Genomic DNA, 22,315 nt, shown 5'->3' with positions numbered 1-22,315 from the left:
TCTCACATTAAAAATAAGTAACATCCTGCCACTGTGTTGCTGCCCGTGTGAACGCAGTGTAAGCATGCACTCAACTGATTTGAATAAAGTCATTTTGATGCCATTACTGTAACATTATAATGTTTCCCATTTGTGTAATAAGCCCTGGAATGGGGTGAGGTGAGAGTGACTCAGATTTGAGCGAACACTTCTTTCTCACTTTCTCATAACTGATCTGTGACATGATCTGTGTGTGTGTGAGTGTGTGAGTGAACAAGTAACAGCTTGAATAATAATCTACACCTCAAACATTTGATCATACCAGTCCCTACGGCAGTATGGCAGGGCTGAATTCAGTCCCACACACACACACACACACTTGCTCCGGCCTGCGCTACTTGTTGCACCTGATTTAAAATGTCTGGGAACGTTAAGTGTTTCAGAACATTTCTAATGAGTGAACCCCCAGTACTGCGTTAATGATAATATAATATTTCTCAGTCCCTGTAAAGACAAAAACAAAATAAGGATACACATTCAAAATCATTGGTCAGATGTTTTTTTTTAAATACAGCATGTCAGTGTTGTTTAAATAATGCAATGATATGCTCAGAGGTAATTTGTTTACATCTGCTGCTAAAAAATATATAATATTGCCCTCCTCTACTGTGTGAAGTGATAGTGTTTAGTAAGGGCTCATTTGCTTTATTTTGCAGAATGGAGTCCACAGAAAAATGTGATGCTGTTATTTCACACTTCAATGGAAAGTTTCTCAAGATGCCAGCGGGAGTAATGGGTAAGAAAGAATTGAGTGTGTTCAAGTGAAATAATTTTTGCGTGTGTGTGTGAATAATTTATTAAGTGTTTTTGGCTGTTCATTAAGAAGCAACACTTCTACAGATTTAGAGGGAGAATTCATTCCTTGTTCATTTGCCTATTGTGCTTCTCTCCTCTGAGTCAGTAAAGGTTACACCTGTGTAGCTCAGCATTACAGCCCCACAGCACGTAAAATGAATGTAGATTCAGATTGAAACAAACACAGAATAAACAAAAAGAACTGCTACACTATAGGCCTAATGCAGGAGTAAGAGCTTATTGATTCTTTACTGTAGCTTTTGGTTAATGTTGAAATTAGTGTATAGGCTCTCTGTCTCTCTTTCTTTTCTTTGTATTACTCTCTTCTTTCTTCCTTTAAATTGCAGACTATTTCTCAAGTTATGCCCATTTTTCATTGCATTTCTTTTCTGATATTTTAATTTTTCTTTTATTTTTCCTTGAACCTCTCCATTTGTCTGTTTTGGGGGTTTTGGTGTGTGTGTCTTTGTTGTGTTTGGCAGTGACGTTGCTCTCTGTCTGTGTCTCTTTCTCTCTCACTCTGTCTCTCTTGCTCTCTGTCTAAGCTTTGTAATTGGATTATTAGACTGAAATAGACTCCGATGTCCATGCTGCCTTTCCAAAATGGGAGGGGGAGGACAAGGGGGATTATGGGAAGGTGGCTGGCACGTTAGATGTCTATAATTTTAGTATAGTGGGAAAAAGTAGACAGTTTGAGTGGAGGCGGGCTGTCTCCCAAATGACAGACGTAGTAGTGAAAAGACTGGACAGAATGATACGCATTGTTATAATATCCAAATCTCTCTCTGTCTCTCTCTCGTTTCCCATGTGTGTCTCCACCCCATAACCTTGCTGTAGCCCCCAGTGAGCCTCTGCTGTGCAAGTTTGCAGACGGAGGACAGAAAAAGCGACAGAGCCAAAATAAATACGTGCCGAATGGACGAGCGTGGGCCAGAGATGGAGAGGCCAGACTTGTAAGTGCTGGATAAGTTTATATTAATGCACATTGACACCATGAAGTGCTATTGTTAGTTCATTAACAGATATAGTGTTTTGTTGCTGTCCAAATAAAAACAGATCTCCAGATGTTATCCAAATTTACTTCAAATAAAATGTTGTTACATAGACTTCTACTTCTGTTAAAACTTAAGAATGTTTTTTCTTTCTCCTTTAAAGTTACTTTAAAGTTTGAGAGCTACATATTTTTTATTGGACAGCTGTTTGTTCTAATACTGAATTATCCTGGATTTGCTTCTTTTCTGTATTGTAGAGAAATCTCTCTCTCTCTCTCTCTCTCTCTCTCTCTCTCTCTGTGTAATTGTGTATCAATAAATACTGATGGATGTGTGCAGTGAAAGTGGTATGTTCATGTGTGTATGTTTGTGTGAGAGGGGAGAAAACCAGCAGAAGGAGAGTGTGTGGGAGTAAAGGAGAAGGCCGTAAAATGCTGACTGGAATAAGAATCACAGTGGTGGCAATATATTCATGAGTCCCTCTCTTTCTTTCTCACCCTTTTTTCTTGCTTGCTCTGCCTTCCAACCCCCCCCCCCCCCCCTCCCCAGGCTGGAATGACGCTCACATATGACCCCACTGCTGCAGCGATGCAGAATGGGTAAGTAGCAGCAGCAGCAAACAAACCTTTACACCTTTCTTAGACTTGAGCTTATTAGCATGACTGTATCAAGAGGAAGTAACACAGTTTATGACAGCGATATTAATTCTAATAATAATAATACTAATTCGATTTAAGATAATAATACATAATATTTATTGTTAATAATAGATTCATCAATATTAATGATTCACTGACTTACATTATTCGATTGGAAGAGGTGCTGTGTGCTCCTGTATGAGATTGATTTTAGTTGTTTTTCCACAATCTGTCATTTTTCTAGGTCACTAGGTTAATTGAACCACACCCATTTATGCTCTGTTTCCCCCAATTGACTGCTCAAATGTAAATTTTCTACTTGATTCTTATTAAGATGCTAACTAAATCACAGCAACCAGTTACTACTCATGTCACACAATTTAAATTTATAATCCAAATTTTTAAAACTACATATATTAAAAGCACAAAGCAACCAAGCACATCCCGCAGCATTATATACATAACTAACTACGCATGAATACCTAGCTTTGAATGTGGATCATTAAATCTGAAGGCTTTAATTAAATCATAATGGTGGATAACCACCAGTAGATTGGTGACATATTGTCTATTACTGTTTCTTTTTCCGTTTGATATAACTTATTATCACAGACAGGAAATTCTCAGTGATGCCTGTGAGTATATGCCCTTCCACAACAGCAGTTATGCTACTGGCCGCACAGTCTTTTATCTACACAGCACTGAGAACTTTATACCCACTAAATGCCTCAAGACAAATCCCTACCAAATGCCATGGATTAACTGTGAGGTGTGGTCCTTGTTGTGCACTTGCGCCACTGCACTCGTTTCTTGCAGTACTAATGACTACAAGAGGGCCAGGTATGGTCCACATAGAGCCACCAAAGAAGCCAAGAGACAATTCGGTTTCTAATTGGAGTGATACCACAACATGGCTGACACTCTTTGCATGTGGCAAGGGCTACAAGGCATCTAAGGCTACCAGGACAAGTGCTAGGGGGAAACAAACTGCCATTCCACACTGCCAAATGAGCTGAATGATTTATATGCCTGCTTTGAAGCTCTCCACACTAAGCCACAAAAGAGTGTGGTGACAGTGGGGAGCACATCATTCACAACCTCTGTGGCAGAAGTGAGCAAAAGCTTCTGGCCCAATCAACATCCCCAGGAGTGCACTCAAGGACTACTTGTTGGAGTTGGTTGATGTATTTGCAGTCATATTCGACATGTTCCTGGCCCAGTCACCTTTCTCAATGACTACTGGCTAGTTGGCGTTGACTCCCAATTGTAATAAAGTGTCTGAAAAGGCCAGTCATGACCCACATCCAGAGGAACATACTGGACACATTAGGCCCTGGTTTGCATATGGTCAGAAGAGGTCCAGAGTGGATGTTGTGAACACTTCCATCCACACAGCCCTCTCACACTTCAATACCAAGGACAGTTATGTGATAATGCTGTTCATTGACTACAACTCAACGTTCAACACTTTTTGTACCATCAAAACTGACCACAAAGCTCCAAACCCTCAGACTAACCTCTGCATCTGGATCCTGCAATTTTTGACAGGAAGACAAATCTTAAACATTGTAAACCTAGAGCTGTTCACTGAGTTCCATGCACTACACACTTTATATATGACTGTGGTGCTTCCCAGGCCAATAGCAGTATCATCAAATTTGCTGACGATCCTACAGTCATTGGAATGATCCCTGGAAATGATGAGACAGCCCATAGAAGGGAGGTGGCAAATCTGGTGGAATTTGGCATCCACATAAGTGAGGGTCTCATCTTGTCACAAAATTCATCCCATCTGGTGTAGAAGTCACAGCAATATCTGTACTTCCTAAAAGCTTTGAGAAATATTTGGCATTCCAGATAAAATTCTTCAACTTCAACTACAGGGGTGCCATCCCCAACAGTAGCATAACACTCTGGTTTGGGACCTGCTCTGTTCAGGACCGCAATTACTGGAGGACATTTACCACCATCAGGGTAATCAGAGGAGCACACAGCATCATTTAAGAGTACGACCTGACCACAACACAACCTCTTCACACTCTTAAACATCAGGCAAGCAGTGTAGGAGTGAGAAATCAAGAACAACTTGAAGAACTCAAAAATAGCTTATGTACATAGGCCATCAGACTTGTGAAAGACCACCACTGACATGAAACAATTTGTCCAGCTGTGTGATTAGCTCCAGCACATGTGCTCACAAGCAGCACTGGACTGCACCTTGAAGAATGCGCATTTGACACTTTACTGTGGACGGTGTGTTTCACTAGAACAATTTAAGTCTGACTCTCTCTCTGTCTATCTCTGTCTCTCTCTCTCTCTAGGTTCTATCCCACCCCTTACAGCATTACTAACAGAATGATCGCCCAGCCAGCCATGTCACCATACATCTCCCAAGTGTCCACATACCCGGTACCTATCATTCCACCAATTACACAAACACATATTTGTGAACTAAGGAAAACTGTTTTCTAGTTAGTGTGTTGACTTTATTTAACCAAAACTTACATATAATGATAAAGCACATACTGCATACATTTCAAACAAAAAAAAACACTATATTATAAAATTTGATCTAACAGATCAACAGTATAGTTTACTATAATTTATAACCTCCAGTCAGGTCCTCATTATCACGTGACAATGTAAAACTCATAATAAAGGCTTTCTGCAGTTTGTCCACATTTTTACAGCATTATATTTTTGGCCAGAGTACTAAGAAAAACATGCATTATACTCAGGAAATGTGTATAGTCACAATAAATATATAATGTTTATAACTGTTTGTGTAGAAACAGGTCCCAGAATATTACAGTTTCCAGTTAGAGAAAACCTTCAGTGCTTTTGCTTTTGTTGGTTCAAAATGTTATCTTTATGAGTCTGTATCAATTAAGAAACTGTCTGGATTAGCACATTTATTCACCCTGGGGTTGGTGCCAGTTCTGAAATATTGAATTAATTATGTTCATTTAGTGTAAGTTTACAATGGATAGATGTAGTGTAATATAGATAATATGTATAATTAATGTTAATGCGGAAGATAAACATTTGATAAGGGTTTAGCAGTATTAAAAATGAAGCATATGTTTGGTTCTTACTGGTAAACACTTTTTTTTTAAACAGTGGAATAAACAGTTTAAATGCATCATCATAGGAAGAATGATCTTAAGATCCATTTGAGTATCTTAAAGCATACACTACATTCACTTTTGCAGGGGAAAAAATGTGCATTCATCCCTCTTTGTAAAACATTTTAAAAGGCCTGTTGTTAAGACACATTGGATGGAGTCGGTGCCACTCAAAAAACATAATGGCAGTGTAGTTACAATATATGTTTATTACCTAAAATCACTGACATACATTTGAGGGTAGCACCCCAGTGACTAAAAGGGCACTAGCCCAGTGAAAGTTTTATACTTTTTTCCCCCCAAGAATGTGTACACTGAATAATTTCAAAACTTTCTCCAAATTATCTACAAAGTTTATTGCTGTTATTGAAATGTATAATAGATTCTGCTGAGCCTCTGATATTTACCTCAGTACGAGGGTGTGTATGGTTACCCGTTTTAACACATCTTTATGGCAGAGATGGAGTATCACACTCTTGTGAAGCTAAAACAAGGGGTGTGAAACCGACAGAAATAGCGACTGCCTTCGCAGTGTATATTTACTCGTGTGTGTGTGTGTGTGTGTGTGTGTGTGTGTGTGTGTGTGTTCGTTCATTTTTTCAGGTGCAGAATCCATCTTGGGTCACCCACCAGCCCTATATTATGCAGCATCCAGTAAGGCTGAAGTTAAAAAATAATTTTTCATGTCCTGTGTTATGATTTAAATTTTAAAGGGAATATATATATAGAGAGAGAGGTTCATTTGGAGGACCCGCATTCTAATATACTGAGTTGTAATTTTTGTTATTTAATTCTCTCTCTCTCACACAGACACACACACTTTGAGGCAGGAGTAGGAAAAAGCGTAGTGTGCCATGTATGCAGGGTACTCTTGGCCAAGTGACTATGCACTTAAGTGCTTTGGCTCTGCAGACTTGTTAATGAACTCTTCTCTGCTGTCATCTTCAATCTGTGGCAGAGCCCTGTGTTTATAGCTGAGCTGAAAACTGAAGCTAGCACTAGTAACTACATGAGATATTGTAAATCACATTGTGATTGATTCCATTGAGGATTCACAATTATGTTAGTGATTAATAATGTGTTAGGTTCCTATTCCAGCTCCTAAGAGCCTAACCAATGTGAAGGCGTGTTTGGTTTTATCTGAAAATTCCCATGTCTTTATTCAGTCCCGGATATCTAATGTGATATGAGAGGTGTTCTCTCAGTGTAAATAACATTTTTTCATATTCTGTAGTAATGTGAAATGTATTTATCTTTATAATATGCTACCTATACTGCAGCGTTGATAGATCCTGTGCTTTATGAAGCACTGTGTCTGAGACCCATATTAAGTATACTAATGGCAGCCCTGGTGCCTTTTGTAGTAGGGTAAGTTTTAAAGGAGTGTCCTGTAGAGCCAGTCAGAATCCAGACTGAATTTTCCCAGTTTCTCTGTCTGTCGGTTTAGTGTTTCCTTTATCTCTTTGGATCTTGTGTAGGGAGCTGTAATATCGCCCTCTATGGATCCCTCTATGTCACTGCAGCCAACGTCCATGATGAGCCCACTCACTCAGCAGATGAGTCACCTCTCTCTGGGCACTACAGGAGCGGTGAGGATACATAAAAACACACTTCCGCTCAGATCCCAGCATACGTGCAATTTCAGTAGATATAACATATGAAATAAAGAGATATACGGGATATGAGGGTTTTATGGACATATGTTCCTTTGGTTTTAAATAAAGAAAGTAATATATTTGATTTAAATAGACAATTATATTTATATTCGAAAGTGTATAATAATAAATGTAGTAATAGGAGATATGCGTATCATGTAACAAATTACTGGAATTTTAGAGAGACAAAAGTGATGTGTTTTCTTTGTCATTCCATAGTTATATTTGCAGGACAATGCCAAGCCTCATTTTGCATGTGCTACAAAAACAGAGATTGTTTGGCTGGCTTTTCTGTAGTCCAAGTCTGTCTCTTATAGCACATCATGAAAAGAAGTGTCAGACAATAACTGTTGATCAGGAAATTCTTGTATGAAGTACGAGCGCAAAAATCCACTTGCTAAAATGTATTTGGAAGGGTATTGAGAAGGAAGAGTGGTATAACACATTGGTATATATTCCTCTGACACACATCCTATGTATTAATGTGTTATATTTACGATATAAAACCAAACCTATCAGTGAAAACACTGGAAATTATTTCTTCATACATTTATAAGTTAAAATAAAGGTGTATTTTATATACACTGAAATAAACAGCTGTCCCTGCTCTGTTACGGATAAAAACACGTTACAATGTGCTTTCATTTTATTGTAGAAGATTATGTAAAAAAACAAACCCATACTGACTCATGAGCCTTTGAAATCCATGTTTCATTGGCTCACTACAGACATGACTGCATTAATTAGGGCATTCTTCCTCCTAAATAATAACAAAACGTGGCCTGAATTGTTTCCATTTTGGATTGTTGGTGACGTCAGTTGCTGGTAAAGTCACAGCCTGCTGTCAAGGAAACGCAAAGTTGTGTACTGTGCTGAGGCAAAATAATGTTTGGTTAAGGTGTGTAATGTGGTTGTACAAGTCACGCTTACATTCTTTCCATCTCTTGGTTGTGCTACAGTTCATGCCGGCGAACACAGTGATGCAGGGTGCGTACATCCCTCAGTACACTCCCATGCAGCCACCTGCCGTGGAGGTGAGTGGAGGCATTGCTTAGTCTTTAATACATGTTTACATAAAGGCAATTTCAGCTGAAAAATACAATGTGTTTTGGTTTGCAGGAAAACAGTCCCCAGCCTCAGGTGGAGTCAGGTGGTGATCATTCTCCTTACACCTACCAACAAACCAAGTGATGAAGAGGTACAGCTTATAATTCAACTAAATAATACCATATCCTGCACCTCAATAAGCATTTACTGAAAGGTATCTTCCAGCCGGAATATGCTGTTGTGTGTTCTTGGAGAAATTATTATACCGTGCAAGAACCATAGGTTTATTTTTTTAAATAATGTTTATAAGTTAAGCTTGTTAATTGTGTGTGTGTGTGTGTGTGTGTGTGTGTGTGTGTGTGTGTGTGTGTGTGTGTGTGTGTGTGTGTGTGTGTGTGTGTGAGAATGAAGAGGAGAGAGATACATATTTCAGCCTTCAGAACCCAACAGTAGTGATTATGTGTTTTTACATGAATCCACCCAGTCTCTAGTCTATTGGAGGAAGTTGTGGCCACATTTGGTAAATTATTAATTAGCATTAAAAAAAATTGTTACATTTGCAAGTGCGTTAACCTGCGTTAATGCATTAATATTACAATGCTAATATAATTTGATCTGTTTAGTAGATACGTGCTGATAGGTAGTAATTTTGATATGTCACTGTATTACACAGAAACACAGACTTTAATATATACACTTTGAAATACCCGCCAAGCTTGGAGAAGGAAAACAAAAATAGTTTAATATTAATGTACATTTGCCATCAAACAACATATGTATAAGAAGTAAAATGCACTGGAGCATACTGCACTTATCCTCATTTAAGAACTAGTTTGAGTTTAAGAATCAGTATACTCCACTCTTTGGTTAAATTGACGTTTTCACTTTAAAGCCAAAGCAATTAATGTTTAAAACTGACCTTAAAATATAGCCATTGTCCAAAGACAAACATGTACCTCAATATTTGATGAATTTTAGTTTACTACCTCATTTGAACACAGTAGCAGTCTTTCACAGTGTTTGACAAATTCACGATGAATGGACCAAGAGAAACGCTCTGATATTAGCTTGGTGACGGTAATGAAAATGTTTATCTATACATTCTAGCACTTTTAGGTGTAATGCACCAATGGAACTGGCCTGTAGTTCCTTCACACGCACACTCACCTGCTCTTGGTTAAGAACTGCACCACACATTCGAGACCTCATAGGGATTGCTTTACAAAGGGGTGCAATCATTCTCCACATATGTCAGGCAGGTTCCTTAGGATTATGTGATTTAACACAGAGTATGCTATGGAAAGCAGTACATGCTGTGATTAACCATTTAGGTAGACTTTTTTTGCAAATGATGTCATTCATTCATTATCTGTAACCCTTATCCAGTTCAGGGTTGTGGTGGGTCACTGGGCACAAGGCAGGAATACACCCTGGAGGGGGCGCCAGTCCTTCACAGGGCAACACACACACTCACACCTACGGACACTTGAGTCGCCAATCCACCTGCAATGTGTGTTTTTGGACTGTGAGAGGAAACCGGAGCACCCGGAGGAAACCCGCGCAGACACAGGGAGAACACACCACACTCCTCACAGTCAGTCATCTGGAGGAAACCCACACAGACACAGAGAACACACCACACTCCTCACAGTCAGTCACCCGGAGGAAACCCACTCAGACACAGGGAGAACACACCACACTCCTCACAGACAGTCACCCGGAGGAAACCCACGCAGACACACGGAGAACACATCACACTCCTCACAGACAGTCACCCGGAGGAAACCCACGCAGACACACGGAGAACACATCACACTCCTCACAGACAGTCACCCGGAGGAAACCCACACAGACACAGGGGGAAAAAAATTATATCAGCACATGTCTAATATGAAGTGCCATTTAATTTTAACAGCAAAGGTTTAGTCAAGCCTCTAATTTTCTGTTTCACTTTTACCCCAAATGTGATCAGTTTTACATTTAGCACTGGAGCTACATTTAATGCATCTAAAAACTAATGGTAGCTTATATGTCTGTGTTGGTCCAGGTCCCTCAGTGCTCAGGACAACATGAGAGGAGTCTGCTTCAACAATCATGCTTCCTCTGATGGATTAAGCTTGACCGATTGATCGGTGCTTGCACAGGTTCTACAATGAGTTTCCTCTGTTTTTAAAATAACTATCCAGACTATTTTTGGTATAAGTTCAGTGAGGTGCAAATAAGAAATTAATTTCATCAAAGGATGCTAGCTATCGAAGATGAGAATAACAAAAGGAGAAAAAAAACCTTTTTTTTAATAGCAAGAACGTTTATTTTTAACAAGGAACTGTCACACAAACTCAAAGAATCATGTGGCTATATGTGCATGGTAGCAAAGGTGTCCATTGTTAATATTTTTTTATGAATTCTGATTTGTGTGTGGGTTGTTTTTTTTCTTTCCTTTTTTGTACTGGTTTAGTTTTGTTGTTTGAAGAGATTTATTGGCCGGACATCCTGAGAAATTTTTTTTTTTTCCTCTTCCCCAACTTTTTTTTTTTTTTTTTTTTTTTTTTTTTAGTGCTTGCAGTGTGAGTGTTGCTTTGGTGAAGTGTTACATGTCTCTTCCTGTACAGTGTGTTTTTTGTTTTATTGAACTAGAATGATCTTTCTCTATCTCTCTCTTTCTCTCTCATACAATTTGCCTTAAATTCTTTCCATACAGCTGTACAGGTAGCCTCTAGCCGAGGTTGAACCAGAGAAAGAGACGTTAAAATCAGCTATGGCCTTGTAAATCAGCTGAATAGGGCTTTTCTTAGGATCTAGCTAATGAAATTCGCTTTGACTAGATTAGGTGTTTTACTTTTTACTGATCTTCTTTGAGCTTTTAGAATAGAAAATGTGTTGAGTGATAAAAGGTGATTGAGTTTAAATGAGATGTAATGTTTTTGTAATCGGGGGGAAAAATCCTCTGGTTGTTTGAATGTGGTAGAAATTCTGCTGAATGAACACATTTTTAAATTGCCTTTTAGAAAAATGCTGTTGTAGTTTAGCTGAACACGAACATATGGGTGGGGGAAAGTAGTTTGACCAAGTCTTTTTTTTTTTATTTTTCATTTGGTTTTTAAAGGGAGGGGGGATATGGTCTGTCTCTCTTTTTTTTTTTTCTTTCAGTTTTGGTGCAGACAGATGTGCTTTAGTGATCGTGTACAGATGAATATAGCCTTCCAGGGGCAACTTTAAGCAAAGGTTCAGTGGAGGTTTTCAGAAGAAATTTTAGTTGTCTAGCTCTTTTCTAGGAAGCAAACAGAACTTGGCACTTTCAATCAAGTTTACTTCACCAAAGACAGTGAGCTAGCAAACAGAGACAAAGTAATGGATATACTGTCATTTTCTCCCTGGTCAGAATAAGATTCTAAGACTTTCTACTGGACTAGACTGCAATTTTGAGAATGTGCCTTTTTTGTATATATGCATCCAGCTGTCTTTAGTTGTCAAGATTTGGACACGTGCATGAAGGAAGTTTTGGATCCAACAAGTGCCACAAGCATCACTACAGAGCACACGAAACTGAAATAGGAACTAGAACACAAAAAAGGAGAAGGTTGAAACTATGAACTGAGCAGCACAGTCATACTTTGCTATGGTATTGTTCAGCATGAATATGTTCAATTTTTTATTTCTTTTCAAAACAATAGGCTTTAATTTAGGCTTTATTAGGTTGTCTTCCACAAGACTGTGTTTTCGAACTGGTGGTCCTATTGACCAGTTATCTACCTCAGAGTTGCGTTCTCCTCTGTTTTGATTGGCCGGGTTAGCAGGTTCAGCCCGCCCCCTCCAGACCAAACGGCTAGCTCTGGAGCTGCCCGCACACACACTTTTTTTTTTGTTTTCAGGTTGTCTTTAAATACTTACGTTTTTTTGTTTTTTTCCTTCAAACTATTTTTTTTAAAGACATTGTTATTATAATGGGGATAGATGTGCGTTGAACGTGATTTAGTCTTGTATTGACATTCAGTTTCATAGTTTCAAAAGCAAAACACTGCTGCTTAATCACAGGATGTTCCAGTAGTTGACACAGTTCACGGAAAAGAAACAGAAAGAAGGAGGAAAAATAAAGAAAAATACTTTCAAAAATGAAAGTTGTGGTATTTCTAGGATCTGTGTTCAGTCCCAGTCCAGACTTTCAGCAGCACAAACCTCACAGCCCTGCTCCGTCTGTCTGTCCGACCTGTCTGCGTGGTTTGGTATTGTGTGGGTGTGTGTGTGTGTGTGTGTGGGCAGAGTTTGAAGTATGCTTGAGGTGTTAGAGTGTGTATAAGTGTGTGTGTGTGTGTCAGAGAGAGGGTAAGACAGAGGAATGCTGGAGCAGGAGCCTCGTGTGGGCGAAGCTGCTAGTAAACACCTGAACCAAGTGCCAATGTATAGCTGGATGAAAGAGTGGGAGACGTATAGAAAGCATCGCTCATGAATATGAAACATCACATACTAGACAGCCATTAAGTTATGAAAAAAGTAATAATTTATGAACAGAGAAGTTTTGTACAGACTGTTTGAAGAAATAAAAAAAAGTTTTTCATAGAGATATCTATATGAGAGTTATTTTTATTTTATTTTGTTTTACACGTGCCACAACCTTGCCTGTGGTAACATGTCCGGTTAAAGAAAAACCTTCCTCTTTGTTGTTGTTGTTGTTGTGTTGTTGTTTTTTTGTTTGGTTGGTTTTTTTGTGGTGTTTGTCAAAGCCAAAAAAATTCCTTTCATTAGATTGTTCTTTAAGCTTTATTTCTGTTCATTTCTTTGAATTTTTGGAATAAAAACTGAAATTTAGTGGGTTGTGTAGATTTGCATCTCTTTTTTTTTTCTGGCTAAAAGCATAAATAAATAAATTGGAGGGATATGCTCAGGGCAGTAGCCACTGATTTGGCTCAAAATGTAGAACATGTTATCTCTGTGGTCCTTGTGATGGTGAGACTGATACTTGCTGATGCTGTCAGTGTGATACCTCAACTTCATTCATTCATTCATTATCTGTAACCCTTATCCAGGGGGAGAACACACCACACTCCTCACAGACAGTCACCCGGAGGAAACCCACGCAGACACAGGGAGAACACACAATCACCCAGAGGAAACCCACGCAGACACAGGGAGAACACACAGTCACCCAGAGGAAACCCACGCAGACACAGGGAGAATACACCACACAGACAGTCACCCAGAGTAAACCCACGCAGACACAGGGAGAACACACCACACTCCTCACAGACAATCGCCCGGAGAGGGAATTGAACCCACAACCTCCAGGCCCCTGGAGCTATATTACTGTGACACTACCTGCTGCGCCACCATGCTGCTATACCTCAACTTCAGACACTTCACTTTGTAATTCCAAAAATTCCAAAGTTTAAATCCTTAAGGAAGAGTGCAGGCAGCAGACAGAGCTGGAAAAGGAATGCAGAGGGTTCTAATAAGTAATGATTCAAATGTAGCTTTATAAATGAACCATTTCACACTGCAATATGTAATCATAGGTTCCTTACTTCCTCGAAGCTCCACCAGGGGGCAGCATGTGCGAGACTGATCCACAGTGTTTCTCCCTGCACATGATCATGTTTCTACAACACTAATAAATGCGAGAGGAGTGGACTGGGACGGAGTAACTCTAAAAGAGTAACGGTAATGCGTGGGGCTTCATTAGACCCAATTTACTGGGGGACATTGGTAAACATTAAAAGAAAATCAGCCACACAACACAAGGCAATGACCGCTCATAGCTATATTTTTAGGTTATTGCCCCTTATAACCATCTCAGCTGAGAACACATCCTACACCACTAAAGCAAACAGTCTGGCACTTGATCTGTCTTTAGTGATAATTTGTTCATTTCTCATTCATGACAAAGCAACACAATTTAGTGTTAAATCACTTAAACTATGTAGGGCTTAACAGGCTACTTACTAGACACAGTTATGCCCCTGACTGAAGCAGATGGGTTAAAACTGTGTAACCCAGTAAAATAACTACAGTACAACTTCTCCAAATGGGACACTTTATTTATTTAATTAACTCTACGAGAGAGGTGTGACCAATCACAACATAGCACATCTGCTGCTGCCAACACAACGTAATGAAATTAAACCCAAAAAGAGAGAGAATTGCTTAAGTGTTAATGAACAACATGTAGCGGTAAGTAGAAGATCCCTCACAAAAACACTTGAGAAGAAATAAAGTCATGATTTTAAAAATACTCTGGAAGGTATAACTCCATCAATATTGTTCCTGACTCTACTGAACCTCTGGGCACCAGACGGGCATTGGTGGCCACAGGGTAGTGTGCGTATTTATGAGACCTTTGAAATAATACATTTTTAAAGGGATAGATTCATAAAGACTGATATTTGATGAAGAGTAGGTCAACAAGATCAACAGATGGGCCCAACATGGCTCTAGAGCAATTAGGGTCTGTCTCTCTTTCTCTGTGTGTGTGTGTGGCTACACTCTACAGGAGGCCTAGAGGACCAGATGATGAGTGAGACCCAGACTGCAGCTTTCTGCTCCCACCCGCCTGTAGTACCAAACCCTGCCTGCACACACTCAGAAATGTGGCTACAATGAAAACAGAAAAGACAGTGCACTGTGTTCTCTGGAGTTATGGAGTACCTTCCAGGACCTTCAGGATGAGTGGGGCTGAGAGTACATCAGTACGGCATCGAATGGAATCTACAGCTACACTCTCAAAACAAAAAATCGTAAAAAATAAAAAGGTACCGTAGAAGTACATATGGGCCTTTAACACTTCTCTCACACAGCCTCGGTAAGTCTGGAGAAATCTGGCATGAAGTGGCTTTGTGGGCTTTGATTTGACCGATTGTGTCGTGAGAATGAAAGGCCACATAACTTGCACAACGTCAAAATAAAGCAGTCAGTGTTCCTCTCAGAGTCAACAACAGCTGATAAATAAACAGAGACGGGTGTCTGGCCGCTGTGCTGCGTCTGTGGGTGAGTCAGAATTACTGGGACGGTCAGATCCCGTACATCTCATACCCAAGAGTCCTCTCATATCCACAACACCTTCAGCGTCTTCTTCCATATGTCCTTAATTACACCATGGAAATTGTTACTCAGCCCAATATGTTGAGCAGCAATGCACATGTAGTGCTCTTTCTGAGCTTGAAAACCGAGGAGAGGACTTTGTTTGAAACACTCAGTTAACTCCCCTCCATCTTTTTATTTTAATTTTATTTTATTTTATTTTATTTTATTAAGTGGTATGTTGTGGAACACGTTGGTGCTAAGCTGGAATGTCTGGAATGAGGAGAAAAGCTGCACAGGCTTTTGTTGCTGGGTGAGACTTGGTGCAGAAGCCAGCAATGTCTTTTTGTGTGGAACAGTGGGGTACACTCACACTCCACAGTTTGTTCACACGCACACACACACACTCTCTCCACAGGGTGTGCACTGAGCTCCCTTTTCTCGCCTCCAGTGTGCAGTCTCTCAGCCTCTCACTCTCACTGTCTCACTCTCACGGTTTTCTCACTCCACAGTAGAGAGACTAATGCTACACAAAAATTCACTAAAACATTCTCCCATCGGTTTAAGAGTGCCGTTGTTTACTGTGTTAATTGTGTTTACGGAATTGTTCCAGCTACTCCTCCTAAGTCAGATTTATTTGGATAGTGCTTTTATACAACTTTATAGTGTCACAAAACAGTTTTACCCACACTGAGAAGAAATAACAAAAGAAAGAAAATAATAACCACAGGTGAGCAAGCCAAATGCGAAATTGGGAAAACGAAAACTCCATCAAAGCTGGAGGAAGAAAGCGTAAGAGGAGCCAAGGTTCATAAAGGGGACCCATCCTCCTCTGATCAAATTATAAACAACAGAGTTTTGATTTTAAACTGCAGGTTGAAGCAGTATTGGAGTCTGAGTAAGTTGTGGAGGTCTTTAGTAAAGGTCTGTGCTTTATCAGTTCCATCAAATATACAGGAGCTGCTGCATGGGGATGATGTGCCACAGATGTGAAGGTACTGAAGAATCAGTGCTGCTCCGCTGTGATTACACTGAACTTTTCTTAATATGATGCCTTTTTGTTTCATTCTGCATGTTAATGAAGCAATAATGAATTTCTTTCTTTCACTTTCTTTCATGGATTTGGCTTTTGTTCTTACACCGAGCAATGTACCGTTCTAATAATATCACAATAGGAGTGAAATGTAATGTAAGGAGTGTTGCCCAAGGACTCTTGTTTGTGTATCAGGGTGTGCTTCCTCGAACACCACCCACCCACATTCGATAATGAAATGGCTCACGTTCAGCAGGGAACACCCGGCCCTCTACTCTCACATTAGACAAAGGCTCCATCTAGAGGCCTGGTTAGAGATGTGTGGGTCCTACATTTGCTCCACGACTACTTTCTGTCTTCCAACATTCATTCATTGTTCATAACCTACATAATCTACTTCAGGGTCAGGGTGGGTCCGGAGCCTATCCGGAATCACTGGGCGCAAGACAGGAACACACCCTGGAGGAGGTGCCAGCCCCTCCCAGGGCAACACACACTCACACATCCACTTATCATGTGTTTTTGACTGTGGGAGGATACCGGAGCGCCTGGAGTAAACCCACACGGACACAGGGAGAACCCTCCTCACCCAACAGGGCTCGAACCCCCAAACCCAGGAACCTGGAGTGTGACAGACATGTTTGAATATTTTTTTATTGTTGGTGTTGTAGGGGTGTAAAAGCTTTATATCAATTATAGCATAAACATTTAATTTTCTTAAATAATATATCCCATTTTTACAAGTGTCAAGTGTCATGAAGCTTACAGCCTATACCTCATAGAGCATACATCTGAGTTCCAAATATTTTATTAAATTAATAAGGTAGGTGGGGCGGCACGGTGGCGCAGCAGGTGGTGTCGCAGTCACACAGCTCCAGGGGCCTGGAGGTTGTGGGTTCGATTCCCGCTCTGGGTGACTGTCTGTGAGGAGTTGGTGTGTTCTCCCCGTGTCCGCGTGGGTTTCCTCCGGGTGCTCCGGTTTCCTCCCACAGTCCAAAACAACACACGTTGCAGGTGGATTGGCGACTCGAAAGTGTCCATAGGTGTGTGTGTTTGTGTGTGTGTCTGTGTTGCCCTGTGAAGGACTGGCGCCCCCTCCAGGGTGTATTCCCGCCTTGCGCCTGATGATTCCAGGTAGGCTCTGGACCCCCGCAACCCTGAATTGGATAAGCGGTTACAGATAATGGATGGAATAAGGTAGGTAAAGAAATGTATTTTATGGAGCATATTTACCAAATGTCCCATAATCAACTGTAAATTGAAGCAAAATTGTTCATTTCTCAAATTCAAAGCAAAAAGTAGTTATTAACATAGTAATTATGTTTATTTATCACATATATTATTTAGAGAGAGAGAGAGAGAGAGAGAGACGGCGCAGCAGGTAGTGTCACACAGCTCCAGGGATCTGTAGGTTGTGGGTTCAATTCCCGCTCCGGGTGACCGTCTGTGAGGAGTGTGGTGTGTTCTCCCTGTGTCTGCGTGGGTAGGTGAATTGGCGACTCAAAAGTGTCCGTAGGGGTGTGTGTTGCTCTGTGAAGGACTGGTGCCCCCTCCAGGGTGTATTCCCGCCTTGTGTCCAATGAATGTGCTTTAAGCTTTTGGTTTATTTACAAATAGAGAGAACGGAAAAATCCATTAAAAACTCAGTGTGGGTGACAAGTGCTAGCAGGGCGAGCATGGTTTATTGCTCGGAACACTGAACACACAGAAGTAGGTTAATGAGTACAGACTCAGTGTGAGTAAACTGCCACCATGTGCTTCACAGTGGGCAAGCCTTATACTTATAAACCCAATCTGAACCAGTAAGGGCCAGAAGTGAACTAATGGACTCGGGCCAGAGTGGACTACAGGTCACCGAGGGGGGGAATGTCCAGCCTTCACTGAAACACAGATGGCCCCAAAGCCGCTGGTCTTTGTTTGCTGAGACGTGTCTCGTTCTTTAATCTGTTTGCTCTGCATTTCTTAAAAAAAAAATCTGTCATTAATTACCAATACTAATTATATGAGTACAAATATAAAAATATTTTAATGAGTATTGATGGACCGCAATAAAGTGTGTAGTAGAATAGTGGTAGTAGTATTAAACTGGAATATACAATTATTTGAATCTTATTGAGAGCTCAGTCCTACTGAAATATCGATTCTTCTAAAGTCCAGTGTTTCCCAATCCTGTAGTTTCCTTGGGATACATTTAAGTGTTTATTAATTCGTAGTTTACAAACGAGTTAAGGTAAAGTGTGAAGAGTAGTGGAGTCAATATCAGACCCAGACCCAGACCCATATCTGTCGGGGGAGCGGTTGTAAACATGTTCGATTCGAACGCTTCAGTTCAGTTAGAGCGCTACTTCAATCTGCACCCGTTTTCAGACAGGTAGCGGCCCCTTCACTGTGATTGGCCAGTGTTAAGTGTAGGAAAAATATTAGCCAATCACAGCGTAGGACACTGCACTTCTACCTAATCCTAGCGTAGAAAGTGGGGCTAGTTGGAAAAGAGGTAGGAAAAGCAACAAGGTTTGACTGTTACTGAAAACATGGAGTCGACGGAATGGCACCTTACGTCGTTTGTAAACCTTGCTGTTTTAACTTTTTTATTTCTCTGCTCGCAGGGACAGGTTAATGGAGGTGAGTAGATACATTTACTCACAGATAAAGGTTCCTTGAGGACTGTCAGAGAGCTGGCGTTTGTTTATTGTCCCTCACTATGGCGGTAATGGCAGCATTAAAAAAAAGTTATGGCTGAAGACGAAGCCTACAGCTGTGGTTATATAACAATGTCACTGGCGCTAGGGCGCTGCAAAACCATATTAAATGTATTACAGGTTTTTGTTGTTGTTAAAATGTAATAGTTCTACATGGAATTTTACACTTAGAGTCTTTTATTTGACATGGCCACCTGAAAAAATGACAGCAAGCGTGTAACATTATGGTTTACTTATATCTTGGTTCCCTAAGTCCTGCAGCTAAAAATACAAGTCTTTAGGAGTTTATGTGCTGTCTGTGTATAGCTTAATCACGAGGTTAAGTTTCCTCATGTTTAAAATGAAAGAGGAAGCGAGGTTAAAGCTCTGGACATGACCCATTGTCACCTACTGCACGTACACAACATATATCTGAACTACAGGAGTCAGTCGCAGTGGAGGAGGGGAAAAAAAATGTAATAAATCTAAAACACAATGTTGACCATATCTCAAACTGCCCACAGATTGCCCAGCAGATGGACGCACTTGGGTGCCCTTTGGCCAAAGCTGCTACTACTTCGTGCATGGAAACGAGGACCGTTTCAAAAGTTACACAATTGAAAAGGCAAAAGAGATGTGCAAAGACTATGGTACCAGTCAATCTGGCTTTTCAGTGTATTTACTCCTCATTCTGTCCATATGTAGGCCTCCGTACACACTCCCATCTCTGCTCTTTATCTTTTCTAGGGCTCCTCACAGTGCGCAGTGCTGAGGAAAATAGCTTCATAGTGGAGAACAGTTTACAAGTGTGGAAAGGTGGCAACAACAACATGTGGCTGGGAATGTACTACAACAGTGATGGTAACATTTCACACATGATGCGTTACTAAATCATACACACATGATGCATATACATGTCGCCTACTTTTCTACACTTACAAATGTGGAGCTGCATGGTTGTGATTTATTTGAAGGTGTATATACTGTATTAACATTGCTTCTGAGTAATCGGATAGAGAGTTCTTGATATTTTAGAAAGGATTTCCTCTCTAAAACAAAGGCGTTGTTAACCATAAATTGATGTAAACAATTACTCTGAAAACACCAGTGCTACTTTAAATCAGATTACTGGACTTGGTCCAGCCTTTTCTCCTTCCACATACAGCTGGAATGTAGCAGTGTGTGTTTAATCTGCTTTAAAGTGGGGCCAGTCAGAGTTGCTCTGAAGTTGCTGGTCGTTTTTGTTTGTGTGTTAGGGACTGTTGGGTATGCATTTCCATGAATAGTTACATTAAAATGTGAGTTCAGAATAAACGAATGTAAGTGGCTGAATTCATTTTCAGCAATTTTTTTAGCAATTGTAAAGGACTAAGAGTGCTCACATTATAATGAGTTCATGACCTATACATAATACAGGTTCCTTTTGCTTCACACCATCAGGACATCCTGTGATTATAGAGAATTGTCTGGAAGTGCAAGGAAAATAAAAGTGTTATGGACTGTGTAACTGGTCTCCAGGCAACACTTGAGTTTTTAAATGACAGACAGAGTAAACGTACCGCATGAACGCTATAAATATCAGTCTAAATATTTAATTTCTGGAAATAGATTTGGAGATATATGTAAGGAGTGTAAGATAATTACGATTTAAAAAACAGAAACTAAGTGTTTTTTGCAGCTTATCACTATCATATAATTGATTTATCACTCTGATTATCTCTCTCTCTCAGATGATGAGTTTAAATGGAATGATGAGTCTCATGTGACCTTTAAGAACTGGGAGGAAGGGGACGCAGAGGATCCAGAAATGCCCCTTATTGACACGTGTGTGATACTGCATGCTGCCTCTGGGAAGTGGGAGAATGTCAGCTGCTCTGAACAGCCCCAGCATGGAGTGGTGTGTGAAACACCCCAGAGTAAGCTGCTTTAACTCTACATTAAACAGTCGGGAATAAATGACATGGAGTAGTTCTTGCTAAAGTAGGACCATTTTTTTCCTTTAGGAACATTTATGTATTGCTGTTTGTGAGATTATTCAATTCAATGTCAGTTATTTACATGTTTCCTCACAGTAAACCTTCGTAGACTTTAATCTTTTCTTTTTTTAAACTGGCAGTATAAGCAAATAGATATTCATTCATGTTTTTTTTTTTTTGTCTTTTCCAGTTCGACTACAGAGAAAGAGTAAGTAAAAGAACTTGTTCATCTTTGATACTACACTCCACATCAAAAACGTATTTATAAACTTCTTGTATTTTGAAAATTCAGCCAACTTTAAGGTGTACTCACTGATTACTCAGGCACACACTCACACATCTTTAAAATTCCATAGAAGGAAATTATTGCCAGTAGAACGGGAGTGAACCCGTGCTCTACATATACATACTGCCAAGTCTAAAGATGTATTAACCACTGAGCTGTGCAGTGTCATAAGAAAAGTTGGCATGTTGAACTCACTTTACTCTTCCAGTTTGAGTGAATCGTAATTGATTATGTTCTTTTCTCTTCTGATCAGATGCTAGCCCTCTCCTCTCTGCCCTGGTCGTCATTAGCGTAATTATGATTCTGGGGATATCTGCAGCTGTGTGGTTCCTCCAGCAAAGGAAAGGCTCTGGTTCTACACTCTTTCCCTCCTTTGAGTACCATCCTCCTTTCAGAGCGCCCTCTGCTGACCAGACCTGCCTGGTGGAGGCTGAAGAGATTGATGAAACCTCCTGAAGACCCATGACCCCGGGGCATGCGGCGCTTTTGTGTTACCAGCTATGCCCCACTTGAGCACACTATGTCCAGGGGCATACCGCTGGATGTTGTTCTTAGCTATGCAGAATTACAGCAGTATAGTTTGTGGTATAGTTAGTGATCACGTTTAATTGACACCTTTTCCATTTGTACTTTGGTGGATCCAGAGTTTATCTAGGGATTGAGCACCTAATTTTTTCACCAAGTAGCGAGGACGTGGACTACATGGTGCATTTTGTTGATAAAAGACTATTTGCTGGTTCTTGTGCCAATTTGGGGAAGAGTGACTGAGGCCTGTGAATTTACCAGTATGACATGAGGTTCATATGTTACATTTATACACATTCAGCTGCAACATTTATTATGCACACTGCTCTTATTACACATGTATAATGGTTCCAAAGACTTAAAGCCATAAAGAGAAGTGTTAAGCCCATTCCGGTTTTCCTTGTGATTCTGGAAAATTTCAGCTTCTGGTTGCCTATTTTTAACAATTTTTAAAAAAATACATTTATTGTATGCTGTTGAGCCAATACTCTATACTTTTGAGCCATTATTAAGAA

The 22,315-nt window shown here is 40.2% G+C and overlaps 2 protein-coding genes across 4 annotated transcripts in view; both read left to right on the top strand.

The window, feature by feature from the left end:
* LOC136710870 (RNA-binding motif, single-stranded-interacting protein 1) overlaps positions 1–13,074 on the top strand; it is a 53,820-nt gene extending 40,746 nt beyond the window's left edge. For all 3 annotated transcript variants that reach the window (XM_066686721.1, XM_066686722.1, XM_066686723.1), the window contains exons 6-14: positions 696–775; positions 1,672–1,787; positions 2,376–2,425; positions 4,786–4,873; positions 6,193–6,243; positions 7,068–7,178; positions 8,204–8,278; positions 8,364–8,442; positions 10,339–13,074. In XM_066686721.1, coding sequence (XP_066542818.1) covers positions 696–775; positions 1,672–1,787; positions 2,376–2,425; positions 4,786–4,873; positions 6,193–6,243; positions 7,068–7,178; positions 8,204–8,278; positions 8,364–8,435 — 643 coding nt within the window. In that variant the 3' untranslated portion in view covers positions 8,436–8,442; positions 10,339–13,074. The remainder of the gene's footprint in view (positions 1–695; positions 776–1,671; positions 1,788–2,375; positions 2,426–4,785; positions 4,874–6,192; positions 6,244–7,067; positions 7,179–8,203; positions 8,279–8,363; positions 8,443–10,338) is intronic.
* A 5,723-nt stretch (positions 13,075–18,797) lies between these two features.
* cd302 (CD302 molecule) lies at positions 18,798–22,315 on the top strand. Its single transcript, XM_066686787.1, has 6 exons — positions 18,798–18,957; positions 19,538–19,663; positions 19,761–19,874; positions 20,744–20,929; positions 21,180–21,197; positions 21,529–22,315. Exons 1-6 carry the CDS (start codon positions 18,867–18,869, stop codon positions 21,729–21,731), a joined length of 738 nt encoding a protein of 245 aa, XP_066542884.1. The 5' UTR covers positions 18,798–18,866; the 3' UTR covers positions 21,732–22,315.

This window comes from Hoplias malabaricus, chromosome 12 (genome assembly GCF_029633855.1).
Source record: "Hoplias malabaricus isolate fHopMal1 chromosome 12, fHopMal1.hap1, whole genome shotgun sequence".
Lineage (NCBI taxonomy): Eukaryota > Metazoa > Chordata > Actinopteri > Characiformes > Erythrinidae > Hoplias > Hoplias malabaricus.
This window is presented reverse-complemented; position numbering and strand designations above follow the sequence as displayed.